Here is a 22603-nt window from a genome sequence, read left to right as displayed (position 1 = left end):
AACAGAAAAGAATGTCAAGTTTATTTCACTTCTTGAAGATGTGGGCCTTGATTTCCTCAGGGCTCTGGACTTACGGGCCTGTGCTAATTGGCACGGCTACTGTTGACACTGCTGGCTACAAACCCCAGAACCTGGTGGTGCCTCAGAGGGACAGGGGAAAGGGTCCCCGAGACACTGGCATCCGGCCTCGACCACGTGCTTTCTCAGCCTTAGGCTCAGCCAGACCAGAGGAGAAGGGAACTTGGGCTCTGTCATGCCTGGGGCCACGTGTGGTAACCCTCAGATATCGTGGGAGCAGGGAGAGGGCTGTGTGTTCAGTGTAGAACACCTTAAGAGGAAGGAAGACTGAGATGAGGCCGTTTGACCCCAGGAGGCCTCCTCTTCTGTTCCCTGAGGAGTAAAGCCCTGTAAACCAGAGCGGGTGGGAGGGAGCGGCTTTCGGAGCCTCTTCTCCCCACAGCCCGGCCAGGTTCAGCTATACAGGCCAGGGCAACAGAGGAGCTGTACCTGAGTCCACGTAAGATTCAAAGGTCAGCCTGGGCAGTGGGGCCAGGATCCAGAGATGGCCTGGTGCCCCACGTCCTGCTGGGCTGCTTCCCGAAGAGAGGCAGTGGAAGGTAATGCTGGCAAAATCTCCTGGCCGTCAGGCAGGAGAGAGGTAGGCTGATGAGATGTGACCAGGTATCGTCCTGTGTTGGGTCCCCCAGTGCAGGCAGGAGAGCAGTGTCTGAACGATTCTAATGCTTCAGGATTCCTCGTGCACCCCCCAGAGTTCAGATGTCAGGAGCCGATGGGACCCTACTTAACCTGTAAAGAGAGGCTCAGGTTAACTTCCGCCCAGGTAGAGAAGCCTGCCGACCATACTCCAGGGCCCAACACAATCAACTTCCAGAACACCAAGCCATTCGAATCCTCAGCTCTCCTCTTGTAGCATCTGTGTCCACCGACAGGAACTCTCTGGTTCCCATCCCTGACTACACGTTAGAATCATCTGGAAAGCTTATAAAAATCCCCAAATCCAAGCCGCACCTAGAGTCTCTGGGGACAAGACCTAGGCATCTGTACTTTTAAAAGCTCCCTTGGTGACTCCAATGCAGCCAAGGGTTAAGAGGAGGGGAAAAAGAATTCAGATTGTTTCTTTAGGCTCTTTGGTTACAGCTCTGAACAAGGAAGCAAAAATTCACTAAAATAAAATTTTGAGCTATCTGTAAATAGACTACATATCACAGCGAGAGAAATTTATGTCAGCACTAAAATTATAACTTCCTGCCCCTGAGGGCTAATTTGGAAAGTTTTTCTAAGAAGCTGTCAAATTTCCTCTTTGCAGACATTTAAGAGGATGGGTTCTCCCCTTGCTGGAATGGAACGTGGGATGTCCTCAACCCAAGGACCCTCTGAAACTCCAGGAACAACCATGAGCTCTGCTCCTGGCTTCCCTACCTCCTGGCCCCAATTCTGGCACCCCAGACTGGCGTGACCTCTGGGGAACACCTACCATTTGGTGAGTTCCCCTTCTGGGCACCCTCCCCACCCCAGCACATTGCATATCTCATCCTGTTTAATCCCTGCATTAACACAATGAGGTAGGAATCACTATGCCTATTTTTCAGCTCAGAGCCAAACAAACCTCCCAGGGTCACACAGTTTGTAAGAAGCAGAGTCAGGGTCAAACCCCGTTGAAATCTCTGCAGACTCTTTCCACCGTGCCACTGGTTCCCAAACGGGGAAGTGACAGACATAAGGATGATGGGGAGGACGTGGGAGGTGCGTGCACGCACGCGTGAGCGTATATATGTGTAAACAGGGCTGACTTTCAGGGCGAGGACCATCCTTGATTCTGAGATTGTATTCTTCCTTCTCTTTGGTGTTAAAATGCACCTTATAAAGGGGGACTTCTAGATGGCATGGATTTTTCCCTTTCAATTCTGCTTACTGGGTAATATGAGAAGTTGGTCACTCTGTTATTTTCCAGTTTTCTTTTGTGAATTTTACTGGTGTACAAAAGCCAAAAGGCTGAGCCCTGCTGCATCCGCCAGCATCTTCCCCAGTACCTGCCCACTCCCCCCTGCCCCTCAAGGAAGGGTGATGATGCAGAGTCTCTAACACTGGGCCTGCAGCCCCGCGCAGTTCTCCCCAGCTCTGTGCTGCGTTTCCTGGTTCATCACCATTCTGAGGATGGTCGTAAAGGTGACAGGAGCCGGTTTGCATGGGGCGTGAGGCAGAGTCCATGTTCACAGAGAGCTGGACACAGCCGCAAATCCACGTGCCTCCCAGCCCCCATCTCTGACTGCACCGAGGCGCATATCCTCCAGACTACGGTGAAAGCCTACACCTGGTGAGGACACCGACTCACCTGTGCACAAGGCTCTGCTGTGAGTGGAATATGGGCCCCCGTCATCAAGCCTGCTCGGGGATGCACGGGGCCTGTGCCCCAGGGGCGAGGGCAGTCTGAGGGCCCAGCCTCCCCACTGCCCGCACAGCGGGGTCTCACCCTTCGATGACGCGGTTGTTGTCCTGGAGGTCAGACGCCAGCACCTTCATCTCCTTGCAGAGCTCTTGCATGCTGTCCAAGGCAGAGGCAAGAGAGGCGGCGGTGGCTAAGGCCCAAGTCGCTCTGCCCAGACACCTTCCAGGGAGGCCCCCCTTCCTCCACAGCCCCACCAAGCCTCATTCCTGCCTCCCGGGCCTGGCAAGAGGCGAAGCCCCTAACACACACACAGACACACACACACACACACACACACACACGCACACACCCCTCTCTCTGGCACTTACTGGAGAACCAGGTCCTTTAGTGCAGGGCTAGGATAAGGAGCTGTAGTGGGTGGTGAGGCCTGAGCCCCCTTTGTTCTGTCCTGCAGGAGCTGGTGAGATAGCCAGTCAAGGATCTGAAAGAACCACACGTTAGTCAGAAAGGATAAGCCAGCTCATGTGTGGAGGGCAGCGGAGGTGTGGGGAGGGGTAAGAAATCCGTGATACAATGGCCCCCAGCCCGCATCCCTGGAGTGTCAGGAATTTCCCACAAGCCCCTCCTTCTCATCCTGGGAGCACAGCTGGCACAAGCACCATCACTGTGTGCGCTTGTGTTTAGGGGTGCAGACTGCCAAGCTCCTGTTTGTGTCTGACCTGCACCTGTCATGACACAGTTGGAGCCAGGAGCTGCAGAGAAGGGGTGGGGGCAGCCCAGCACCATCTCGGAAAGAATGTGCCCTGTGCTAGGGGCTGGGGAAGAGCATGTGGGCCTTGCTCCTTGAAGAACAGCCCTTCTCTGTCCCTGATGGCAAAGCAAGTGGCTTCTCAGAGCGGCCTGAGTTGGTCTCTTCTAGGAGAGCGGATCAGAAGACAAGGAGCGTTCATATCGCCCCCCTCAGTGAGCCTCCCAGGCTGCACAGGGCAGAGAGGGAGATGTCTCAGCATTTTGGAGCCTCTGCCCTTGCAGCGAGTGGCCTTCAGTCTGAGAACACTAGGAACTGCCGTCCACACTGGTGGATCAGAGACCTCCCATCCACACCAGAGTGTTTGGACTTGGTCAAGGGCAGCTCTGCCCCGAGGCAGGGGAATGGCCCGGATGCCCTCCAGGTGCCCGACTGGTCCAGTTCTCCTCAGCAGCCCTGGGGCCCCGAAGCTCCCCACCTTGCTGAGGCTCTCCTGGGCTCCCTGGGCTTCTGTGTTACAGGCGGCCACGGAGCAGCCCACCAGGCGCAGGTGGTTCCTGGTCTCATGCACCACCCTCAAGAGAGCAGAGAAATGTCAGAGCCTGGCCTACTCATTCTCACCGGGGCCCCCCCAGCAGTTCGGTCACCACACAGACACGGAGGAGAGGTTTTCCAGGCGGCAGAGGCTGGAGCTGGTGGGTGCCAGGCACTGGCCTCCCTCGCTGCCTCTGCCCTTCCAGCTGTGCCCTCAGCCCTCACCTGTCCCAGGTAAGGATGCTGATGAGCACTCTGACCGGGGCTAGTGAGGGTCCTGGCGGAACCACAGTGGGAGCTGCGAATACACCTGTGTCAGGCCGGGCCACACAAGCCGGCAAGGGTGAGCAAGGGCCCGGCTCAGGCTCTGGAGAGGCAGGGACCGCCTGCACTGGCACACTTAAAACGGGAACTGCCCACGTTCCCATTTCCAGAGCAGATCAAAGTGAAGACTCTGTTATGAATTCTCTTCTCTCTCTAAGTGGAGGGAGAGAGGAAGAACACTGCCCCACGGCACAAAACATACATGAAGTCCTGGAGGGGTTCGACCAGTGGTCCATCCTCAACTCTGGTTACACATTAGAATCACACAAGGAGCATTTAAATACTGCCATCCAAGCCCTACTCCAGACCAATTAAGTCAGAATTTGGGGTGGCTTGGCTGGGGGAGATGGAAACGGTATTTTAATGTAAGGGTAGGTGAGTGTCTGAGTCTCAGCCCCATAATAAGCCCACAGGTCACGTGGGCCACAGAACCAGCAGCACCTGGGAAACTGTCCTCTTGTCTCAGGAGGGGAAGGGGGAAGGCACTTGTCTGAGAGGCAGAAGCCAAAACTCCTATAAGGGACAGTGTGCAAGGGGGGTTCTACATAAGGGCCTCTGCCTGCCCCTGCTTCCCAGGCCACTTGTCCTCATCCCAGAGGGATCTTGTGTTTTCCCCAGAGAGGGGGCTTCTGAACACAACCACCTGGGACATGGAAAGAATCTAGATTTTAGAGGCAGTCATACCCATGTGCCAGTCCTGGGTCTGCTATTTACTAGCGGTGTCGTATTAAGGAAGCAACCTGTTCTCTGAGCCTCAGTTTCCTCATCTGTGAAATGGGGTGATAGTATCCACTGCATAGGGTAGACATTGCGGGATTAAATGAGTTAATGTATAGAAATCACCCAGCATCCTACCTGGTCCACCCAGAGCCAAAAAACCACCCCCACTTTTTTTTTTTTTTCGCTTTTGTTCTTTACTACCACCTCCCTCTCAGTCGGGGCTCTGCAAAGCCCAGGGCTGTCTGAAGCCAGGAAGGGCCAGGCCAGGAGGGCCCTGGGGACCATGAGTTCAAGAGTGAGGGCCAATGTTACCTCATTCTCTTGCCATGCGTGACCAGGGATGCCTGGTACTTCTGCACACGCTCCTCCTGGAACACCTGCAGGAGCCTTTTGGCTAAATGACTAAAATTCACCCTGAAAAGACAGAAACAGAGGCACAGAGATGAGAAGGCAGAGCCACCTGAGCACAAACCTAGCATCCCTGGGTCTTCATCACCCAAATGTCCAGCCCCTGGCTCCACAGCAGGGCCACCTCTCCCAAGGCGCCTATCCCACTTAATGTGCATCATGGCGAGCAGAGTGGCTGGCACAAAGCAACTCCAACAGAGGGATGTGGGAGAAGGACAATGGACCTCAGGGAACACACACGCTCTTGAGCTCAGCCCCCAGAGGAAAGGAGAGGTGGTCGTGTGTGTGTGTGTGTGTGTGTGTGTGTGTGTGTGTGTGTGTGTGGAGTCAGGGGTGGGGGCAGAACTGGTGGAGTGAGTCCCCAAAAAAGCATAAAATCATGGAGGACTTCCTGGAAGAATAGAGTGTCCAGGAGACAGAGGAGCAGAGGGAAGCCCAAAGGAGAGCCCAGGCAGAGGCCAGAAGTAGAAAGTAGTAGGTGGTAAGTCAGCGAGGACACCTAAGGAAAGAAATCCTTCAAACAATCGTGTTCATAGCAGAAGTCAATCAAGACTGCTGCTGAGAAACCACCCTCCCCTGGCCCCAGATAACCTTCCCCAGAGGTAGTTAGCCCCTTTCCTCCTGCCCAGCTGTGGCCTGGGATCAGGGCCCTTTACCACCTCTTGTCTGGCACAGAGACTCGCTCTGCCCTGGTGACACCCACCCTCCTGCTCACCCGCCTGCCAGGGGGACAGGCACTCACTTATCCAGCTTGTGAATCTGTTCCTCGTTGTAGCCAAGCCCTGAAGGAAACAGACAGGGCCAAGGTCACCTATTCAAGCAGTCAACAGAACCGAATGGCGCAAGGGTTGGCAACAACTGCAAAGCGAAGGCAGCAGCCTGGGCCCTGCTCCACGGAGCTCACAGCCCAGCGGAACCAGGAGGGACAAACGGAGGGAAACAAGCACCCAAGACACTGCATTATGACCAGGTAGGGGTCCACCTGGGCCAGGCAAGCCCGCAGTGTAGGGAGTGGAGGGATGGGTGCTCGGGGAACACTTCAGGTGGACAGTGGTGGATGAGATGGGGCTCGAAGGATGTGTGGTCAGCCCTGACCCCTCATCCAATCCCCTTCCCAGCGTGGCTGATGCCTACAGCCTATTGACCCCATCCCTGAATATTCAGGCTGCAGGCAGAGCCACCTGGGCTCTGCAGCAATGCGCTGGATAAGCCAGGCCACCACCCTCGACCTCCGCTTTTCAGCCCAGCCACTTTCGCCAGAAGGAGAACTTTCGCCAGTAGGGCTGAAGTTTTCACTACCTTGGCAGCTTCCTGATGCTCTCTGCGCTAGGGAGATGCTGCCCCCTCCTGGGCTTCAGGGGAATGGCCTCTGAAGGCCAAGATGAAGCGATGAGGGGATTCACCTTGCTGCCTGCCCCCACCACTCCCCTAATAGCAGAATCACCTCCCTGGCCTCTTGGTCCTGGGCCCTGCGCTCAGCCAGCTGACTTATGAAGTCCAAGCGACTGATCTGGGATGAGGCCCAGGTCTGCCTCCTCTTAGCGGGAGGCTATAGGCAAGTGATTTTTGCCTCATTCATCACATGTAACACACAGGATGGGTGTGAGGGTAAAGTGAGAAAGTGCCCTGAAAACGATGGAGCATTTTCCAGAATGGCATCTTTCCACACCCCAAGTGTTGGCGGTTACGTGTTATTCTTCCCGGTTCATTTTTAACTTTAATAAAGGACTCTTGCAAACCAGTACAAATCAAACTCTTTTTGAGGCTGTAAAGTGGGGTGGTTTAAAGCACCTGGACCTAGGTTGCTTGGGTTACTTAACCTTCCTGTGTCTCAGTTTCCTCATCTATAAAACGGGGAGGGTAACAGTGTCTAGAGCATTAAATAAATTAAGAACATGCAAAGCCCATCGGACTGTGCCCAGCACATGGGAGGCGCTCAGAAGTGTCATGGTCACAGGATGACGGAATCCCAGTGACGGAGGCAGAAGAGCCTCTGAAGTTCTCCTAAAATCACAGCAAAGGTGGCCAACTGGGTGTTAGGCCAGCTTCTTGAGCCCAAGGTCCCCCTGGTTTCAGGGAACATGGGAGTCTCAGTTCTCCTGTCTCCTGTGATGCTCCCCCTCCAAGGTCAGATCCAGAGGCGGGACTGAGTTTCCCATCTTCTAGAATCTGCATGTCCAATGCGGTGGTCGTGTGGCGGCTGAGAACTTGCAATGTGGCCAGTACGGCTAATGTGACTGCTCACCTGAATTTTTAATTTTAATTGAATGAATTCGACTAAATGTAAAAACTGAAGCAGTGTACAATGTTTCTTCCCATCAAACACAGCTTTATTATTTTGGTAAGAGTACATTTCATTTTGTTAAAAAATGAGCTTCCAAATAGAGATGGCCAATGAGTGTAAAACACACGTGGGATTGTGAAGACTTAGCACAAAAGAGAATGTAAAGTATCTCTTTAATAATTGTTTCTATCGATTACATGCTGAAATGACAACTTGAATATATTGCATTGTATAAAATATGTTATTCAAATAAATTTCACCTGTTTCTTTCTACTTTTTAAATTTTGGCTACTAGCAAACTTAAAATTACAAATGTGCCTGGCATTGTATTCCTATGGGACAGGGCTTTTTAGATAATCCTAGGGACAGAAGAGAATTTGCAGTCAGGTGCAAGCCCTCAAGTATGGATTTCCTGCACATTAGGAAATGCTGGGGGGCATGGGTGGGCGACAGTGTCGGTGGTCGGTTCCTGGAGTGTTAGCTCCCCAACCCCGAGAGTCACCTGGAGCCTCCTCAGGCTCCCCCCGCAACCCCCGCTGCCGTCAGCCCCAGCCCTGGGTTCGACCTCCCCTAGCCCATGATGGGTGAGAAGCTTCCCATCCCTGGGCCTGTAAATGAGCTGCCCCTGCCCAGAGGGTCTTAGTGAGGCTCCGTAGATAATGCAGGCCGAGTGCCTGGACTCATGACTGTGGTATTTCTCCTGATCCTCCCTTTTCTGGAAAGCCTAACACTTCAGTGAGCCAAAGTCACAACGGATAGGGAAACACTCCTTAAACTGTAAAGTGCCCTGCAAAGGTGAGGGGTCTCTTTCAAGGCCACCACGTCTATAGCATCCAGGCCTCAGCTGAGCCCCAATGTGGCAACAGGCAAAGGTGGAAAGGCTTCAGGTCCCTCACTGGGGTGCAGGCAGCGACCTTGCCCTAGACCAGCGGCACCCGGGCACCACGGAGCGCCACCCGCGTAGTGGGCCTCCAGCAGCGCCACTGGATGGAGTGTTAGGGACAACCAGCTAACCCAAGGGAAGGAAGGGGGGAGGGAGGGGAGAGCATGAGGAGTGTTTTGCTCTCCCTGTGGCTCACCTGGCCTCATCCTGGATTTCTTGAACTGTTTGTAAATGAGATACATCTTGTCCAAACAGCACTGAATCTGCTGGATGCTGTGGGCACGAGACAGGGACCAGGTGATGGAAGAATCAAACAGCACAGGTAAAGGGTGAGGGAGGGGAAGGGATGGCGGTGGGAGGAGGGAAGCTGTCTCCCTGCAATAGGAGCCTCATTGCCATAGTTTTGGGGGCCAATCTGGGAGTGACTCTTCTGTTTCTAAACTTGTTTGAGGTACCCTCGGGTTAGCCATCCAGTCACCTCTCATTCCTGTGTTTATTCTTTCTCGCTTTCACACACACACACACACACACACACGAAGAAGCCAAGCAGGACAGGCGACAGGAAAGTGGCCTTTGCTACACAACAGGGCTTGAGAACAGGCTCCGGGAAAGAGCCTTGGACCCTGAAACAGGAGAGCCTGGCAGTGGCAGCTGCGTGTGGGAGCAGAATAGGAACTTCTCTTCTGTCACCTGGCAAGGGCAGAAGTCATGCTTTCTGAGAATACCCAATGCCTGGTACATAGAAGGGACTTCAATCATGAATCAACAACCCTTGTTTAAAACAAGAATGAATCAAGGTCTTTGGTCCTGCCTGCAGGCAGGGGAATTCGGGACATGACCTCTCCACCCTCTTGGCCTGGGGTTTAAGGTCATTATTGTTTCTTCCTTCCCCTTTTCAGGATACAAACACTTTGTCTGAGATATTGGGGGTGTTTGTGGGTGGGGGGTTATCCCTCATCCTCGGGCCTATTTAGCTCCACTTCTTCCCTGCAGCTCCTCCCAGGACCCTGTCTCAGCTATTTCTGAAGCTGGACTTGGGGCACAGCCCAAGCGTGTTCCCAGGACCCTGCGGACCCCAGACTCCTGCCCTCCTGGAACCTGGGGTGGACAAGACCCCAGGTCCAGTCTTTATCCAAAGGGCTTGAGCCAGATGTATTCCAAATTCAGAACTATCTTCTGATTTGAGAAAGGTGGTCCATTATACATACACTATACTGTGGAATTCCCTCGGAGGGCATGGTCTGGGGCAGTACTCCCTCATCACATACCCTCAGTCTTCAGAGAGCTGAAAGAATATTCATCCTAAGTGAGATAAATAAAGACTAGGAAGGGCTTCGTGGCAGTGGAGGTCAGGTTTTACAGCCAAAACAGCGAAGAAACACCCTGTGGTTTTCAGAGCTTTCTGAATTCAGAACTGAGGACCGGGCATGCGGATCTGCCAGGGCGCTGACTGCGGGGGGTGTGGGGCTGTTCCAGGAGCCGGACCACGTCCAGGTCAGAGCAGAGCGGAAGGCAGGGGCTCCACACACCGGGCTGTGAGGGCAGGGGTGCTGGGGATTTTTCTGTCTGTTTAAAGGGAGACTGGGGATTCAGATCTCGAAAATCCCTGGCGCAGGCCAAGCACGTAGGCTTTGGAGGTAGGCAGACCTGACCCGGAGCCTTACGTCTGGCATTTGTCATTTATTGCCTTGTGTCTCGGGGCAAACTAAGCTCCCTGAGTGAGCTCCCTCACCTATAAAAGGAGCATAAGAGTAGTAGTATCGTTATTGTTTTGAGGATTAAATGATAGAAGTAGGAGGACCTATTCGAGGGTCTGACGCAGAGCAAGGGTTCAGAAGAGGTAGGGAACTCAATTATTCTTTTATTTAGAACTATTGCACCTGCTAATATTTGTAATTCACTCTCTAACTCCCAGGTGGAGGCGGGACCCCAGATCTTTTTCTCCTTCTGGCCAGTCTCATGGGAAGGTCTTGTACATTCCTGGATCCCCTACCCCTAGCCCCAGGCCCCAGCATCCTTGCCAAGATAAGGGAGAAGGCAGGCTGACTCCTAAAGAGGCTACTGAGCCTTCTGTGCACCCCCCAAACCCCCCCACCAAGAAGAAAATCTCACAGACCTTCTGTCCGCATGTACCTGATCCCGGTTCTTCATCAGCTCAGAGCTCAGGTTGCTCAGGGTCATCTTGGTCTCTGTGATATTATGGGAACATCTGGAGAGGACCTCAGCCAACTGCGGGACACAAAGGTAGACCCCCGTGGGGGCCTCAGCTGGAGGCTCCGATGGGAAGCCTCCCCGCACCCCACTCTACGCCTGACAGCCCCTCACCAACCCCAGCCTCACTCACGGTCCGCAGCTTGGACCTCAGCTCTGCGGCCCTCTTCAGTTCCTGGATCTCAGGCACCCCAGCCACGTTGCTGAACCTCGAGGGAAGGGTTAAAATCGATGTGAGGAACATGACAAGCAGACACCAAGTGTGTCTTGGAATGGATCCTGATTGGGATGAAAACAGCTAGAAAAGAACACTTGGGGGATTACCAAATTTGAGTATGGATGGGTACTACAAAGGAGATGGAATGTTTTGACACAGAGGGGGCAGAGATCATAAGCTGAGAAAAGCAGGTTATAAAACAGCAAGTAGGGCTTCCCTGGTGGCGCAGTGGTTGAGAGTCCGCCTGTCGATGCAGGGGACATGGGTTCGTGCCCCGGTCCGGGAAGATCCCACATGCCGTGGAGCAGCTGGGCCCGTGAGCCATGGCCGCTGAACCTGCGCGTCCGGAGCCTGTGCTCCGCAACAGGAGAGGCCACAGCAGTGAGAGGCCCGCGTACCACAAAAAAAAAAAAAAAAAAAAAAAAAAATTTCAGGTTCTGCTGTGGGAGGAGCTAGTGGCTTTGGACCTTAGAAGAACCGACAGGTCTGAGCATGTTCAGAAAAGAATGAGATTGCGATGCATGGGAGCTGGGAGGCCTCCGAGGTCATCCAGTCCCCTCATTTTGAAAATGAGGAAACAGAGGCCCAGGTAGGAAAGGCGACAATGGTCTGAGGCTAACAGTGAGTTAATGAAGAGCTTGGGCCGGGCCTTCTGACCCTCGGCCCAGTGCTCTTCCTCGTGGGAGAATGAAACAGGCCTCAAAGCAGGCACTAGCCTGACCCTGAGCTCTCCACACCCACCACGCCTCGGAGGAGGCCTTGGAGCCAGAACTGGAGACACAGCGGCCAGCAGACCCCAGGACTCCAGCCCTGGGGCTAGCCTGTTGCTCTCCACACTCGTCAGCCCAGGGAAGGTGGGCAAACAACCAGATGCTCTCTCTATATATTTCTTTCTCACTTAAGAACCTAGAATAGATCCTTGTTGGTCATGTTAGCGAGGTCCAACCTCTCCTCTGGACCCTAGGACCTGCCTGCACTCTCCCCTTCCCTCTGTCCCTCTCCAGTTCCACTCTGGGACATTCTCCACTATGACTGTGGCTTCAGCAAACCTCAGCAGCACCTCCCCACCCCTCCAGTCACGTCTCTGCATAGGGCCTTCCCACCCCAGGTATTTGCTCACATTCTGGCCTTGACAACCTCCCTTCTTCCGGGTCTTCCTGGCTGTGTCTGCCCATCTCTCGTCTCCCTTTACCCAACCGTCCTGCCATGCGCACATGCTGGGGAAGGGCTGTCCTCCAGGGCCGTCTGCAGGCCTGGGGCCACATCCAGCCCTGGAAGCCCACTCTGTGCCTGGGCAGATGTCTTCTCAGAGGGACTCCACCACAGCGCTGCTGGCGGATCCTGCCCTCTGCAGCCCCTCTTCTCTGTCCCCATTTGAAGGTGGCTCAGCCATGCCGGGGACTCATCTGGAGACTCTCCTCCCTGCCTGGCCACCAACCTGTCTAGCCCACGGTCAGTGTCGCTGCTGCCAAGCGCTAGGTGGAGGGCAAGTCTGCAGTGAGTCACCCTGCTCCTGGGAAACTCCCAGGACCTTCCTGAGGACAAGGGCTGTGGGACGTGACAGGTAGGACACCGGGCCTGTTTGGCACAGTCTCTGCTCTTCTGCCACCACCTGTCACCGGGAGAGGCTCCAGCCACCATCAGCTTCCCTGGGCCACAGGGCTCCCACCTCTCACCTGTACCGTAGCCCCTGCCGCCTTCTCAGCAGCGCGTTGGCCAGTGGAGTCTTCCTGCTTATCTCCAGACCCTCCAGCTTGATGTCCTCCTCCCCTGTCTCTCCCTTTCTGTAACCCATCACGCCTAATTAGCCCAAGTCAGAGGAGTGGAGGGTGTGGATTTCCAAGGACTGGGGCAGGGGATCCCGGGAGGCGGGGACAGTTTCAGGCCCAGAGGAAGCAGGAGGAGGTGTGTGGAGGATGAGACCGCCTAGGTCTCCATCCTGTCAAGTCCAGGGGACCGTGTGTGAGTGTGAGTGCTTCTCCCAGAGCCCTCTCCAGGGCCTGGTGCAGGTGAGCAGTTTAAATCTTCAGAGGGGGGACTGGTAGGACAGAGGCCCCTTCCTGGGGCAGGGAGGCTGCCTCGGTACCTGGCGGGGCAGTGCCCTCACAGGTCCGGCCCCCTGAGGTGAGGGACTGGTTGGTGGGGGCAGGGATGGGGCAGGAGCACCCTCTCCGTTCTAGCATGGCAGGGAAGTCGGGAGCTCTGGGTGGGAGGGAACAAGGGGCATTGTTGGAAAGATTGGGGTGAGGAACAGACAGAGAGAAGGGCTGATGGGTCTGAGCGGGGCTCATGCCGGCTGCGGCCCCCACCCTGGACGGAACACCCACCTCTCAGTGCCGAGGCTGCTGCTGAGGAAGAGGAGGGCCATCCTCGTGACCTCCAGCGTCCGCCTGCACGTGGCCTGGAGTACCTCCCTGCCAAGGGGAGCCTGAGTCAGAGCTGCTTTCTCCCAGGGGACTGAGGGCACTGTGCCCATAGGCACAGCCCCAGGGCGGTGTTGGAAGGGGTCTGGGTTGCCTGTCCTACCCTGCCCACCCTCCTTGCCCTCCCCACCCAGCCCTTGGGGGTACTCACACGAACCAGTGCAGCCCCCGAAGCATCAGCTCCTGTCCTGTCAGCAAGGCCTGTGCCAGCCGCAGGGCCTGGTAGCCGGCACCCAACACACCCTGAAACACAGAGGTGGGCAGGGTCAGGTCCCGTACCCCGAACTCCTGCATGAACTACCCTCTCCCTGCCACCTGGGGGCCACCCCTTACCTTGGCCGTGTTGTAATCTGCCTGCAGGTCCACTTTGGGGACAAACTTGGGGAGGTCCAGAGCAGCTGCAGATAAAGACCTGGTCTGAGGGGGCTGCCTGTCCGGCCCCGGATGAGGTCTGAGCTCATCATTCCTTATTTCCAGCTCACACTCAGCCCTCGCCACCTATCTGCCACCTCAAGCTTCCCAACTCACCTACAGCCCCGACCTTCTAAGCCTTAAAGGCACTCAATGTGCTTCTTTACAATTGCAGTCCCTCACTGCCCCCTTGTGTCCACTCTGGAGAACTACAGCCTCATGCCCAAGGCCCCATCTCAACAGCAGAAAATAGGCTAAAAGCACCCCTCACACTTCGGGGTTTCAAGGTCAATTCCCCTCCCAGCCTTGGAGACCCTGAAAAGGAGGCATCATTCAAATGAGAAGGAGTGATATTTTTGCTAGAACTTGGAGGACAAAGCTCTGGACCCCTGACCACCTTCTCTTCTCTCCAGCAGCTTAGGCTCCTGCTTCCTCCAAACCAAACTATTGGAGGCTTCCCCACCAACCACAGACTGTGGAGACCACATTGAATCCACATCTCCCTGTTTCCATTGGAGTTTCTTTCCCAGATCTTTGGACGCTGCGAAGCAGGTTGGGCAGGCCACCAGCCCGAGTCACATGGCATTTCAGAGGCGTATGCAGAATTAGAACCCAGATCTGCCTTCTACACCCTGGGGACCCAAAGAAACACCCACAAGAAAATGAATCAGTATCCTGGATTATAAACCCCTGCCCCTTGGAAGAGAATGTGAGGAGGAGAAAAGATAAAGCCTGGGTGGCCCTACTCACGGTCCCTGAAGGCCAGCCCCTTGGGGGTCTCGCTGACCATGCTGAACAGGGTCAGGGGGCTGCTTGCTGTCGTGTGGGCGATGTGCTGTGCTGAGACGCTGGGCTCGAGGACACAGAGGTGACCCTCAAAGAGGTACTCCTGGTGCTGGGGGGCCACGTTGGTCTGCTTGTACACGGCCTCTAGAAAGATGGCTATCCTAGACACACCAGAGGCAGAGAGAGGGGAGGGGGAGGGGAGGGCATGTCAGCAGGCAGGATACAGGATAAGGGTGACCCGAAGCCCAGCTAAGACTTTGGGTTCTGCTTTTCAGAGGGAGGGACTGTGTGATTTTTTTCTCTAGGGCGGGGAGATGAAGGACAGAGCTCATGCCTTATAGTGGATGGAGACAAAGTGGGGATAGAACTCAATAAGCCTTCACATCTCTTCCTGCCACACTTCCATTAAAACTCACCTAGTCCCATAGCATGCTCCAGAAATACAGGATTCCATGAGTAATACACTGGGGAAATGCATGGCCCCACACACACACACACACACACACACACACACACACACACACACTCTCACACACACACACACACTCACACACTCACACACACACCCCTCAGGAGATTTATAATGCATCAGCTTTATAAAGTTTGCTGAATCTCTCAAGTCCAGCAGCAAGGAGGCCTGTTTAACGTTAACTTGGTGGAACTAGTATTTTTCCAAAGTAAGATTGGACCCAGAAGCTTCCAAATCTAAACTGCCCACAGAGCACTGCCCAGGACACGCCCCTGTGCTTGGGGAGACAAGGCTCGCGCCGCCCTCGCTCGCGCCCACTCACGTGTTGTGCGCGTGGATGTAGACGTGGTGCACGACGGCCTGCGGCAAGGAGAAGACGTGGACGACAACTCGCTGCAGGATGTCACTGGTCTCCGCAAAGAACTGGTCGAAGCCCCAGCACTTGGCCTGCTCCACCTCCAGGATGTTGGCCAGGATGGGCACCAGCTGGCTCTGCAGCCCCCTGCCCCCCGGGACATGGAGACTGTCAGGGGCCGGGGCCCGGAGTTGGCCTCCTCAAGTAGGTAATCGGGGCCTTCCATGAGAATGTCCTGGAGGGCCAGGGCCAAGGGGTGGGATGGAGAGGAAGAGCTGGAAGGGTCTTCCAGCATCCAGATGGAGAAACTGGGGCTAGAAAGGGAGAGTGGTGTACCCAAGCAGCCAGCACACAGGGTGCTCCGCCGGGCCAGGCCTCAGCTGAGAGAAGGACATCGGCCCAGACCTGGGTCTGTGTCTGCCCCTCCCGCAGGGTCCCACTCACATGGACAGCTGACAGGTGATGGGGAGTGTGTAGCTCCACTCCAGGGGCCCGTTCTCCAGCCTCTGAGTGCCTGCAATGGCCCCGGCTGGCTTCTCCGTGGTGATCCGGTACCTGGGGGCAGACAGGACCAAGGCAGCAGGAGCCTCCAGCCCATCACACTTCAAGGGATGATGGACTCAGCCCAGAGGGCTCAGGGCACCGGGGCAAGTCACCCAGCTGCCCCGAGGCACCCTGAGAATGCAACTGAGAGTCTGGCTAGCAGTCCTGATGCTCCCAGTCAAGTTCTCCACTCTCTCCTCTGTCCATTTCCTCTGCCCCCTCACCACACATCCGTGCCCACCTGCCTCCACACCTGCGCCTGCACTGCGCTCGGCCCCCGTAGCCTCCCCTCCACCTCACTATTCCAACCTCCCCTCCCTCCAAAGTCCAGCTACCCTGACAGCCCCCATCCAAGTCATAGCTTGACCCCTGAGCTGAAGGGGCATGGACCTTCCTGCAAATCCACTTTAAATCTCTTTTGCTCTGGGTCTCCAGCTACTTCTGTATCAGACAGCAGAAAACCATGAGGGAGCCGGGACTTGGGATCAGGAGGCTAGGTCCTTGCCCTTCCCCTTTGCCCCTGGCAGGCTCTGCAACCTTGGCCAAGTCGCTCTGGGAGCCTCAGTTGAGATGTGGTGAGCCACAAATGGAGGGGGGTGCTCAAGGGAAGCCCTGAACTAAGTTCTCCCATCAGGAAGGGACTGGGCTCAGCCTCCTGTTTGATGGACTGATATCCAAAGATCCAAGAGAAGCCTGCGTCGGGGGCAGACCAGGAGGACCGTGGAGTCAGAGGCAGAATAGGGGACACGGCAGGGACTAGAAGGGAAGGCCCAGGGTCCGCCCCTTCGCCCGCTGCCCGGTGGCCCACCGTACATGATCTCCTTGTTGCGTCGGGGCCCTCCAAAGGGGACGAAGGGCAGGCTGCCAGTGGCCGCATGGTACAGGGTCACCCCAATGCTCCAGAGGTCCACGGCGACCCCAAAAGCTTTCTGTTGGGGCTTGTGAAGCACCGCCCGCTCATACATGTCAGGGTGCTGCAGGAGGGGGAACCAGAGAGCTGCCATGGAGGGGGAAGGGGGCAAGCGCCTGATCACACCCCATTCAGACCCCCTTCTCCCACCTTCAGGAGGAAACAGAACCGTCAGAATGCATCTCCTTTGTCATCTCAAAAATGGGTGTGGCATGTGCTTATCCAAAGCACCCCTCCCCCCAACCCCAGCCTCTGCCCTGGGGGAAGAGGTGACCATCAGTGCTCCATCCTCCATGAGTATCCTATCAAGGACTTAACTGAACAGGGAGGCCTGGGCAGGCTGCAGCATTGCCTTTCGGCCTTAGAGAACAGAACAAATTGTTCTGGTTGGGGATAGGGGGTGAGAGGTAACCCTGCTGGACACAGGGAGATTGGACAGAGCCCCTCGGAGGGGCACGGAGAGTCACAAGGTGAGGGGCAGCCAGCCGCAGGGGAAGCCCTCCGCTGGGGCAGCGGGTCCCCCATGCCCCTCACCAGGTACTCCTCGGTGCCGTAGACCGAGACGAACTTCTCGTCGTCATCCAGCTCCCGGGCTGCCCCAAAGTCCGTCAGCTTGTAGATGCTCTGCCCCTCCTCCCCGACCAGGCGCATGATGTTCCCGGGCTTGATGTCTCGGTGGACGATGCCGTTCTCCCGCAGGTGGTTCATGCCGGCCACTGGGACAGAGGGAAGGCTGCTTCGTGGCTCTGGCCAGGGACAGCCCAGTGTCAAGGCTCATCTCGGGGGAAGGATCCACATAGACAGAGAGTGGCAACTCACGGGCCACCGGGGCCACAGGAGCAGCAGGAGAACAGAGACAGGCACAGGGCAAAGGATGGGGGTCCCAAGGAGGTGGGGTGTCGAGGTCCCATTGGGGTTCCCTAAGAAACTGAGAGGAATGGCGGCTGTGTCTCCCAGAGGAGGGCACTCTCCTCCCTACCATTTTTAAAAAATTATTATTATTGTTGTTAATTGCGGTAAAATATACCTAACATAAAATTTACATTTTAACCATTTTTAAGTGTACACATCAGGGGCATTAAATGCACTGACATTGTTGTGCTACCATCACCACCATCCACCTCCAGAACTTTGTCAACTTCCCAGACAGAACTTCTACCTATTAAACACTCACTCCCCATCCCCCCACCCCAGCCTCTGGCCATCACATTCCACTTTCTATCTCTATGGACCTGACCTCTCTAGGTCCCTCACATAAAAGGAATCATATAGCAGTTGTCCTTGTGTGGCTGGCTTTTTTCACTCAGCACAATGTCTTCCAGGCTCATCCATGTGTCCTTTCTAAGGCTGACTAGTATCCCATCATACGTATATCCCATATTTTGTTTATCCATTCAGCTGTCTGTGACATTTGGGTTGTTTTTGCCTCATGGCTATTGTGAATAATGCTGTTATGAACATTGGTGTACAACCTCTTTTAAATTTTATTCTGAAATTGGAGTTTTAAACTGCTGATTAGCAGGAATCAGACACTTGGGTTCTGTCTGTTCATTAACATCTGTGCCAGGTCTGTGAATGGGGAGCCTTCTTAGCTTCCAGTGTTCTACTGTGTTTGGATACTTGTTCCAGAAATGCCATACCCCTCTGGGACTTCACCTGCTGCTGAGGGCTGGGTCTGTGGCTGGCCTGTGGTGGGGAGGGGGGTCCCCGGTGGGAGTCAGGGAGGGGCTTACCCACACAGCGCAGCACCACCAGGAACTCGTCCTCGGACAGCCCAAAGGCGTTCTCAGGGCTCTCCAGCACACTCAGCAGGCTGCCGCTGGAGCAGTACTCCATCACCAGCACCTTCTGCCGGCTGCCCCCCTGTAGGGGCCAGAGGGAGGCTTGAGGAGGAGGGCGCTTCTTCTCCCCTTCCTCAAGACGGGGTTGCTCACCCTAGAGCCCAAAGCCCCCATTTCTCTAGGTCTCCGCTTCTAGCTGGCCTTCCCTCCTTCGGCCTCAAACTGAGCCCAAGGTCACCTTTTTCAGGAAGCCTTCTTTGATTAGGCCTCACTCCCCATCCTTACTTTGCCCCCAGGCCCCTGGCACCCTTTACCCCTCTCTGGCCAACATTCTGGCCGACCTGCAGATGAGCATGTGCCCAAGTCTCTATTATTATGTGACCTGACCCTTCCCAGCCTGTCAGAGTCGCGGACAAGACCGTCTTCCTCTGACCAAGCACTGGACCCACCGTCTCCTCCACCGCAAAGAGCTTGATGATGTTCTGATGGTTCAGCTTCCGCAGGACCTCAAACTCCCTCACCTGCACCTCGCGGGGTCGCAGGTAGCTGGCCGTGTTGAAGACCTTCACAGCAACCAGCTCCCCGGATTTCTGCCATGGGGGATAACATAAATGGCATCCCTGCCCTGGGAGCGCACCCCCTCCCAGGCCTCCGTTCAGCCTTTCCCGCCAGCCTAACCCCAGGGGTGAGCGAAGGCAGCCTGGTTGGGGCTGGGGGCCCCCACCCTCAGCTCCTTCCCCTCCTCAGAGGGTGCACAGCCTGTCCCGCAGCACTGGGAGATGACAGGAGCTTGGCACCCCTGGGACCCTGCAGGGGATGCCTTGTTGTTATTGCTACTGTCGCTATTGGCAGTAACTACGGTGGTAGCTAATACTCCTTGGCCTTAGCACCAACGTTCTGTCTGGCTTCAGCTCTCAAGTACAACATAGTGCCGTGCGTCTCATATTCAGTGCAACTCTCCATCAGAACAAAGGCAGGGTAAATCCAAACGAGTCCCACTTCCCACCTCTGCTGTTCCTAGGTTTGCTGCCACCTCCCCTGGATGTTGGCTTGTGTCTTCATCCCTTTCTCTCCAGCCCCCAACCGTGCCCGACAGAAGCTTCATCCCAAGGAGCCCTCTTCAGATCCCCACACCTCTGCTCCACTTCAGAGGGTGCAGAACAAAGTCAGAGAACCCTGCCCAGCCATCTCACACCACCCTTAGTGCCCACTGGGGGCCGACTTCCTGGCTGCGAGGGGGCCGGGGTGGGCTGGGCTGCATCCTACCTTGTTTCGGGCCTTGTACACACTGGCAGTGGCCCCCTGACCCAGCAGGTCATCCGTGTGCCACAGGTAATTGACGGTGCTCTGCATCTCTTGCTCCCAGCTGGCTGGCCACCTTCTGCTCAGAAAAAGAACATACTGGGGTCTAGGACTCCACCCCTGACCTGGGGTGGACACTGGTGGCCTGACAAGTAGCCCTGCCAAAGACCACCCCATGAAGGGCTCCATGTGGCCATTCCAGAGGCAAGGGGGCAGGGGAAGTGTGAAGCACAGAAAGGTTAAGTAACTGCTCCAAAAAGAAGCACAGCCACTAGGCCCTCAGACCACAGCTGGGGCCTGTCCCACTGCAGGGCATTCTACCTATCCCGACTCCCCAGGTCCCTGTCAACGCCTTCCCCAGACAGGTCGTTCTGCGGAGACAAACCCCTTTCTCTGTCACTTCTCCCAGGCACTGCGAGTTCTAGGGGTTTGGCATCCAGGCCTGGGATTGTCCCGGGAAGCAGAAATAGTGCTTGAAGCAAGAGCCCCAGGTCAGACAGTGTCAACCACGTCACCACAAATCTCCAGGATTGCAACAGGAGCCTGGAGCCCCTCCCCACTGCTCGCCTGGGCCCACCACTTCCTGCTGCCGTCAGCTAGCATGGCCAGGTCAGGGCTGCTCAGGAGAAGAAAGCGCTGCTGTGGAGAGAGCGCGTGGGTGAGTGTGAGTGTGTGTGAGTGAGGATGTATGTGTGTACTTATGAGTGTGTGTGTGTGTGTGTGTGTGTGTGTGTGGAGGGGGTGGGAGAGGCAGGAGGCCATCAAATCGAAAAGCTCAGCAGCCTGTGGAAGGATCTGAAACCCTCTACAACTCTGTTTCCCATCTTTGCCCTCATCCTCTTCTCTCCAAAGGCCAGTTCCTCTAAAGCAGTTGGCTGCAGAGAGTGTAGCCTCAGAAGTTACATTCGGTGCTTCTCTGAAGAATAGGGCCATGGCTGGTCTTTATGGGATGGCTGGGAGGAACATAAGAAGGGCCACCACCCCTTAAATACTCTCAAATAAGGCTGAACTAGACAGGGCTGCTTCCTCTTCTATCACCTTAAAGGTTGTCAATCCTAGGGTCACCATGCCTGGAATCTCGCTGTTCCTTAGCTTTGAGCCTTCTCTCTGTAATCTTTTTTTGTTTGTTTTTTTTTAAATGGAAATCCTGAGGAGGTCAATTCTTTGAGCCAGAGGCCACTTGGAGAGATCAGAGGTCAATTCCAGTTTCAGAAGATGTGTTAGTGTTTGCATTTTATAGAAGCAGCTGAGGGGCTGAGAGTCTTTATGAAGACAATGTAATAGCTGAGCAGGAATGAGTTGGTGAGCTTTTCCCCTCCGAGGCTGAGGAGGAATCAGCCCGCGGGCCTGGGGCTGTGAAACCAGGTAGAGCATCCTGAAATCAAGGCCAAGGGCCCAGCCAGGGGAGACTTCACCACCTTCAAAATCCTCCCCAGGGCTGGTGCTGGGGCAGAGCACAGCCGAAGGTCTAAGGAATGGGCAGTGTGGCATAGAGGGCAGAGCCTAGACAGGCTGGCATGCCCTGGGCTCTGCGCCTGGCCCTGCCAGGGCTATGCTTAGGAGCTGATGGGCAGCACATCTGGTCGGGTCTACGTGCTCTGTGCCTCCCAGCCCAGCAGCTGGTGCACAGAAGGGCTCACTATCCTACAGCAGCGGTTGGATGGATGGGAGCCAGGAACCCGTCGTCCCACCCACCTTCCTCCTCCTCCAGGCTCTGCAGTACCTAAAAGCACTTACCCTGTGCTCTGAGCAGCCCCCGATCAGGCAAAGACTCTCCCCAGCAAGTGTGTGTTATGCTTTCTGTCTGTGGCAAGTCCAGGAGCTGAGCTACACCGGAAAGAGGAAGGCGGATGAGAGGCACCCCTGGGCGCCGTTTGATTCTCAGCCTCCGTCAAAGGCCCCCGGCCCCAGCCCTTTAACCCTTTCCTGTTTGTCAACCTCCCCCACAGAGCTGGGGGTTTCCAGCCCAATTCCCCAGCTCCAGGAGACTCTCCTCGCCACTCCCACCCCCAGGACCTGGGCCAGTAGGAAGGACCCCAGGAGAGGTGAGGGCAGGCACCAGAAGAAGCCAGGCAGAAGAACAGTACAGAGGCAGAGCTGAAGGCTGGCTTCGGGTGTTGGGAAGCAGAGCCCCGGAAGGGAGCATCGTAGGTGGACTGCAGCTCTCCTCTACGCCACTCCTTCCTTGCCTCTCATGGGCCTCCAAACAGTCCTTGGCAAGGGTGCCCACCTGAGATGGAGCACAGGGCACCTCTGGGGGCGTAGGGAGGAGCCACCGCCGCAGAGAGATACAGGGAGGGGACGTGGGCCGGCCCGGAGAGCAGCTGCTGACAGGCCAGCACCCCGGCACTCTGCTAAGTGCTGTCTTGCAGCTGCCTGGCGCCCCGGCTTCCCCATTCAACGCCCTCCCTCCCATGGACTCACCCCATCTCGGCTGTGGGGCATGCAGGCTTGTGGGACTGCGTGACGCCCCCCGAGCTTTCAGGGCTTGTTGTCATTCATGGGCAGCGCCCATAGCATCCTGGTGGCCACGGGCCCTGGGAACCTGAAGACGGGCCGGTTGAAGTGGCCGCGTGCCACCCTGGGAGCTGGGAGAACTGGGAGCAGAGGCCGACACTCAGCTCAGCTCGCTGCCGGCTCTCAGTTCTCTCACTTCCTGATTTCATTCTTTCTCTCTCTTAAAGAGACAGAGGCAGCTGGGCTGCCGCCACTACTCCCCGGCAGGAAAGAGAAAGAGGATGCTCTGAGCTCCCAAGTGGAGGCAACAGGCCCAGAGTCTGAACCACAGAGAGGCCGGGCACTGAGGCTGAGTGGCTGTGGTGGGCCGCTGGATGCTGTTTCTGTACCTGCCATGGTTCACTGGAGCAGGGAAGTTCAGACTCAGCCC

The 22603-nt window shown here is 55.8% G+C and overlaps 1 protein-coding gene across 12 annotated transcripts; it reads right to left on the bottom strand.

Annotated features, from left to right (window-relative positions):
- On the bottom strand, positions 1–22375 carry IKBKE (inhibitor of nuclear factor kappa B kinase subunit epsilon). Of its 12 annotated transcripts, XM_049703422.1 has the most exons (23): positions 22141–22373; positions 21454–21543; positions 19681–19795; positions 18864–19004; positions 18367–18496; positions 17168–17349; positions 16537–16697; positions 15625–15735; positions 15148–15327; positions 14321–14517; positions 13493–13557; positions 13311–13402; positions 13064–13150; positions 12413–12520; positions 10653–10728; positions 10425–10537; positions 8505–8581; positions 5884–5923; positions 5046–5147; positions 3634–3730; positions 2776–2888; positions 2492–2563; positions 1–807 (listed from the first exon to the last, which is right to left on the bottom strand). In XM_049703422.1, the coding sequence occupies exons 3-23, from the start codon at positions 19765–19767 to the stop codon at positions 774–776; spliced, it is 2265 nt and encodes a 754-aa protein (XP_049559379.1). In that variant the 5' UTR covers positions 19768–19795; positions 21454–21543; positions 22141–22373; the 3' UTR covers positions 1–773. The 12 variants fall into 12 exon arrangements, 8 of the variants coding, with proteins under 8 accessions (XP_049559379.1, XP_033266498.1, XP_049559374.1 ...); XM_033410607.2 differs by lacking the exon at positions 21454–21543; XM_049703417.1 differs by lacking the exon at positions 21454–21543 and having other exon boundaries at positions 10653–10722.
- Between the last annotated feature and the right edge of the window lie 228 nt (positions 22376–22603).

Source organism: Orcinus orca, chromosome 1 (genome assembly GCF_937001465.1).
Source record: "Orcinus orca chromosome 1, mOrcOrc1.1, whole genome shotgun sequence".
NCBI classification, from domain to species: domain Eukaryota; kingdom Metazoa; phylum Chordata; class Mammalia; order Artiodactyla; family Delphinidae; genus Orcinus; species Orcinus orca.
This window is presented reverse-complemented; position numbering and strand designations above follow the sequence as displayed.

What these genes read in the sequence shown, in the direction of transcription:
- IKBKE (XM_033410607.2), bottom strand. Translation starts at nt 22,214, where the DNA reads ATGACAACAAGCCCTGAAAGCTCGGGGGGCGTCACGCAGTCCCACAAG. An exon ending in TCTTTGCGGTGGAGGAGACG is followed by an intron (nt 18,497 to 18,863) that starts GTGGGTCCAGTG and finishes TGGCCCCTACAG; the next exon opens with GGGGGCAGCCGGCAGAAGGT. An exon ending in CCCAGGAGAGCCTCAGCAAG is followed by an intron (nt 2,889 to 3,633) that starts GTGGGGAGCTTC and finishes TGGTTCTTTCAG; the next exon opens with ATCCTTGACTGGCTATCTCA.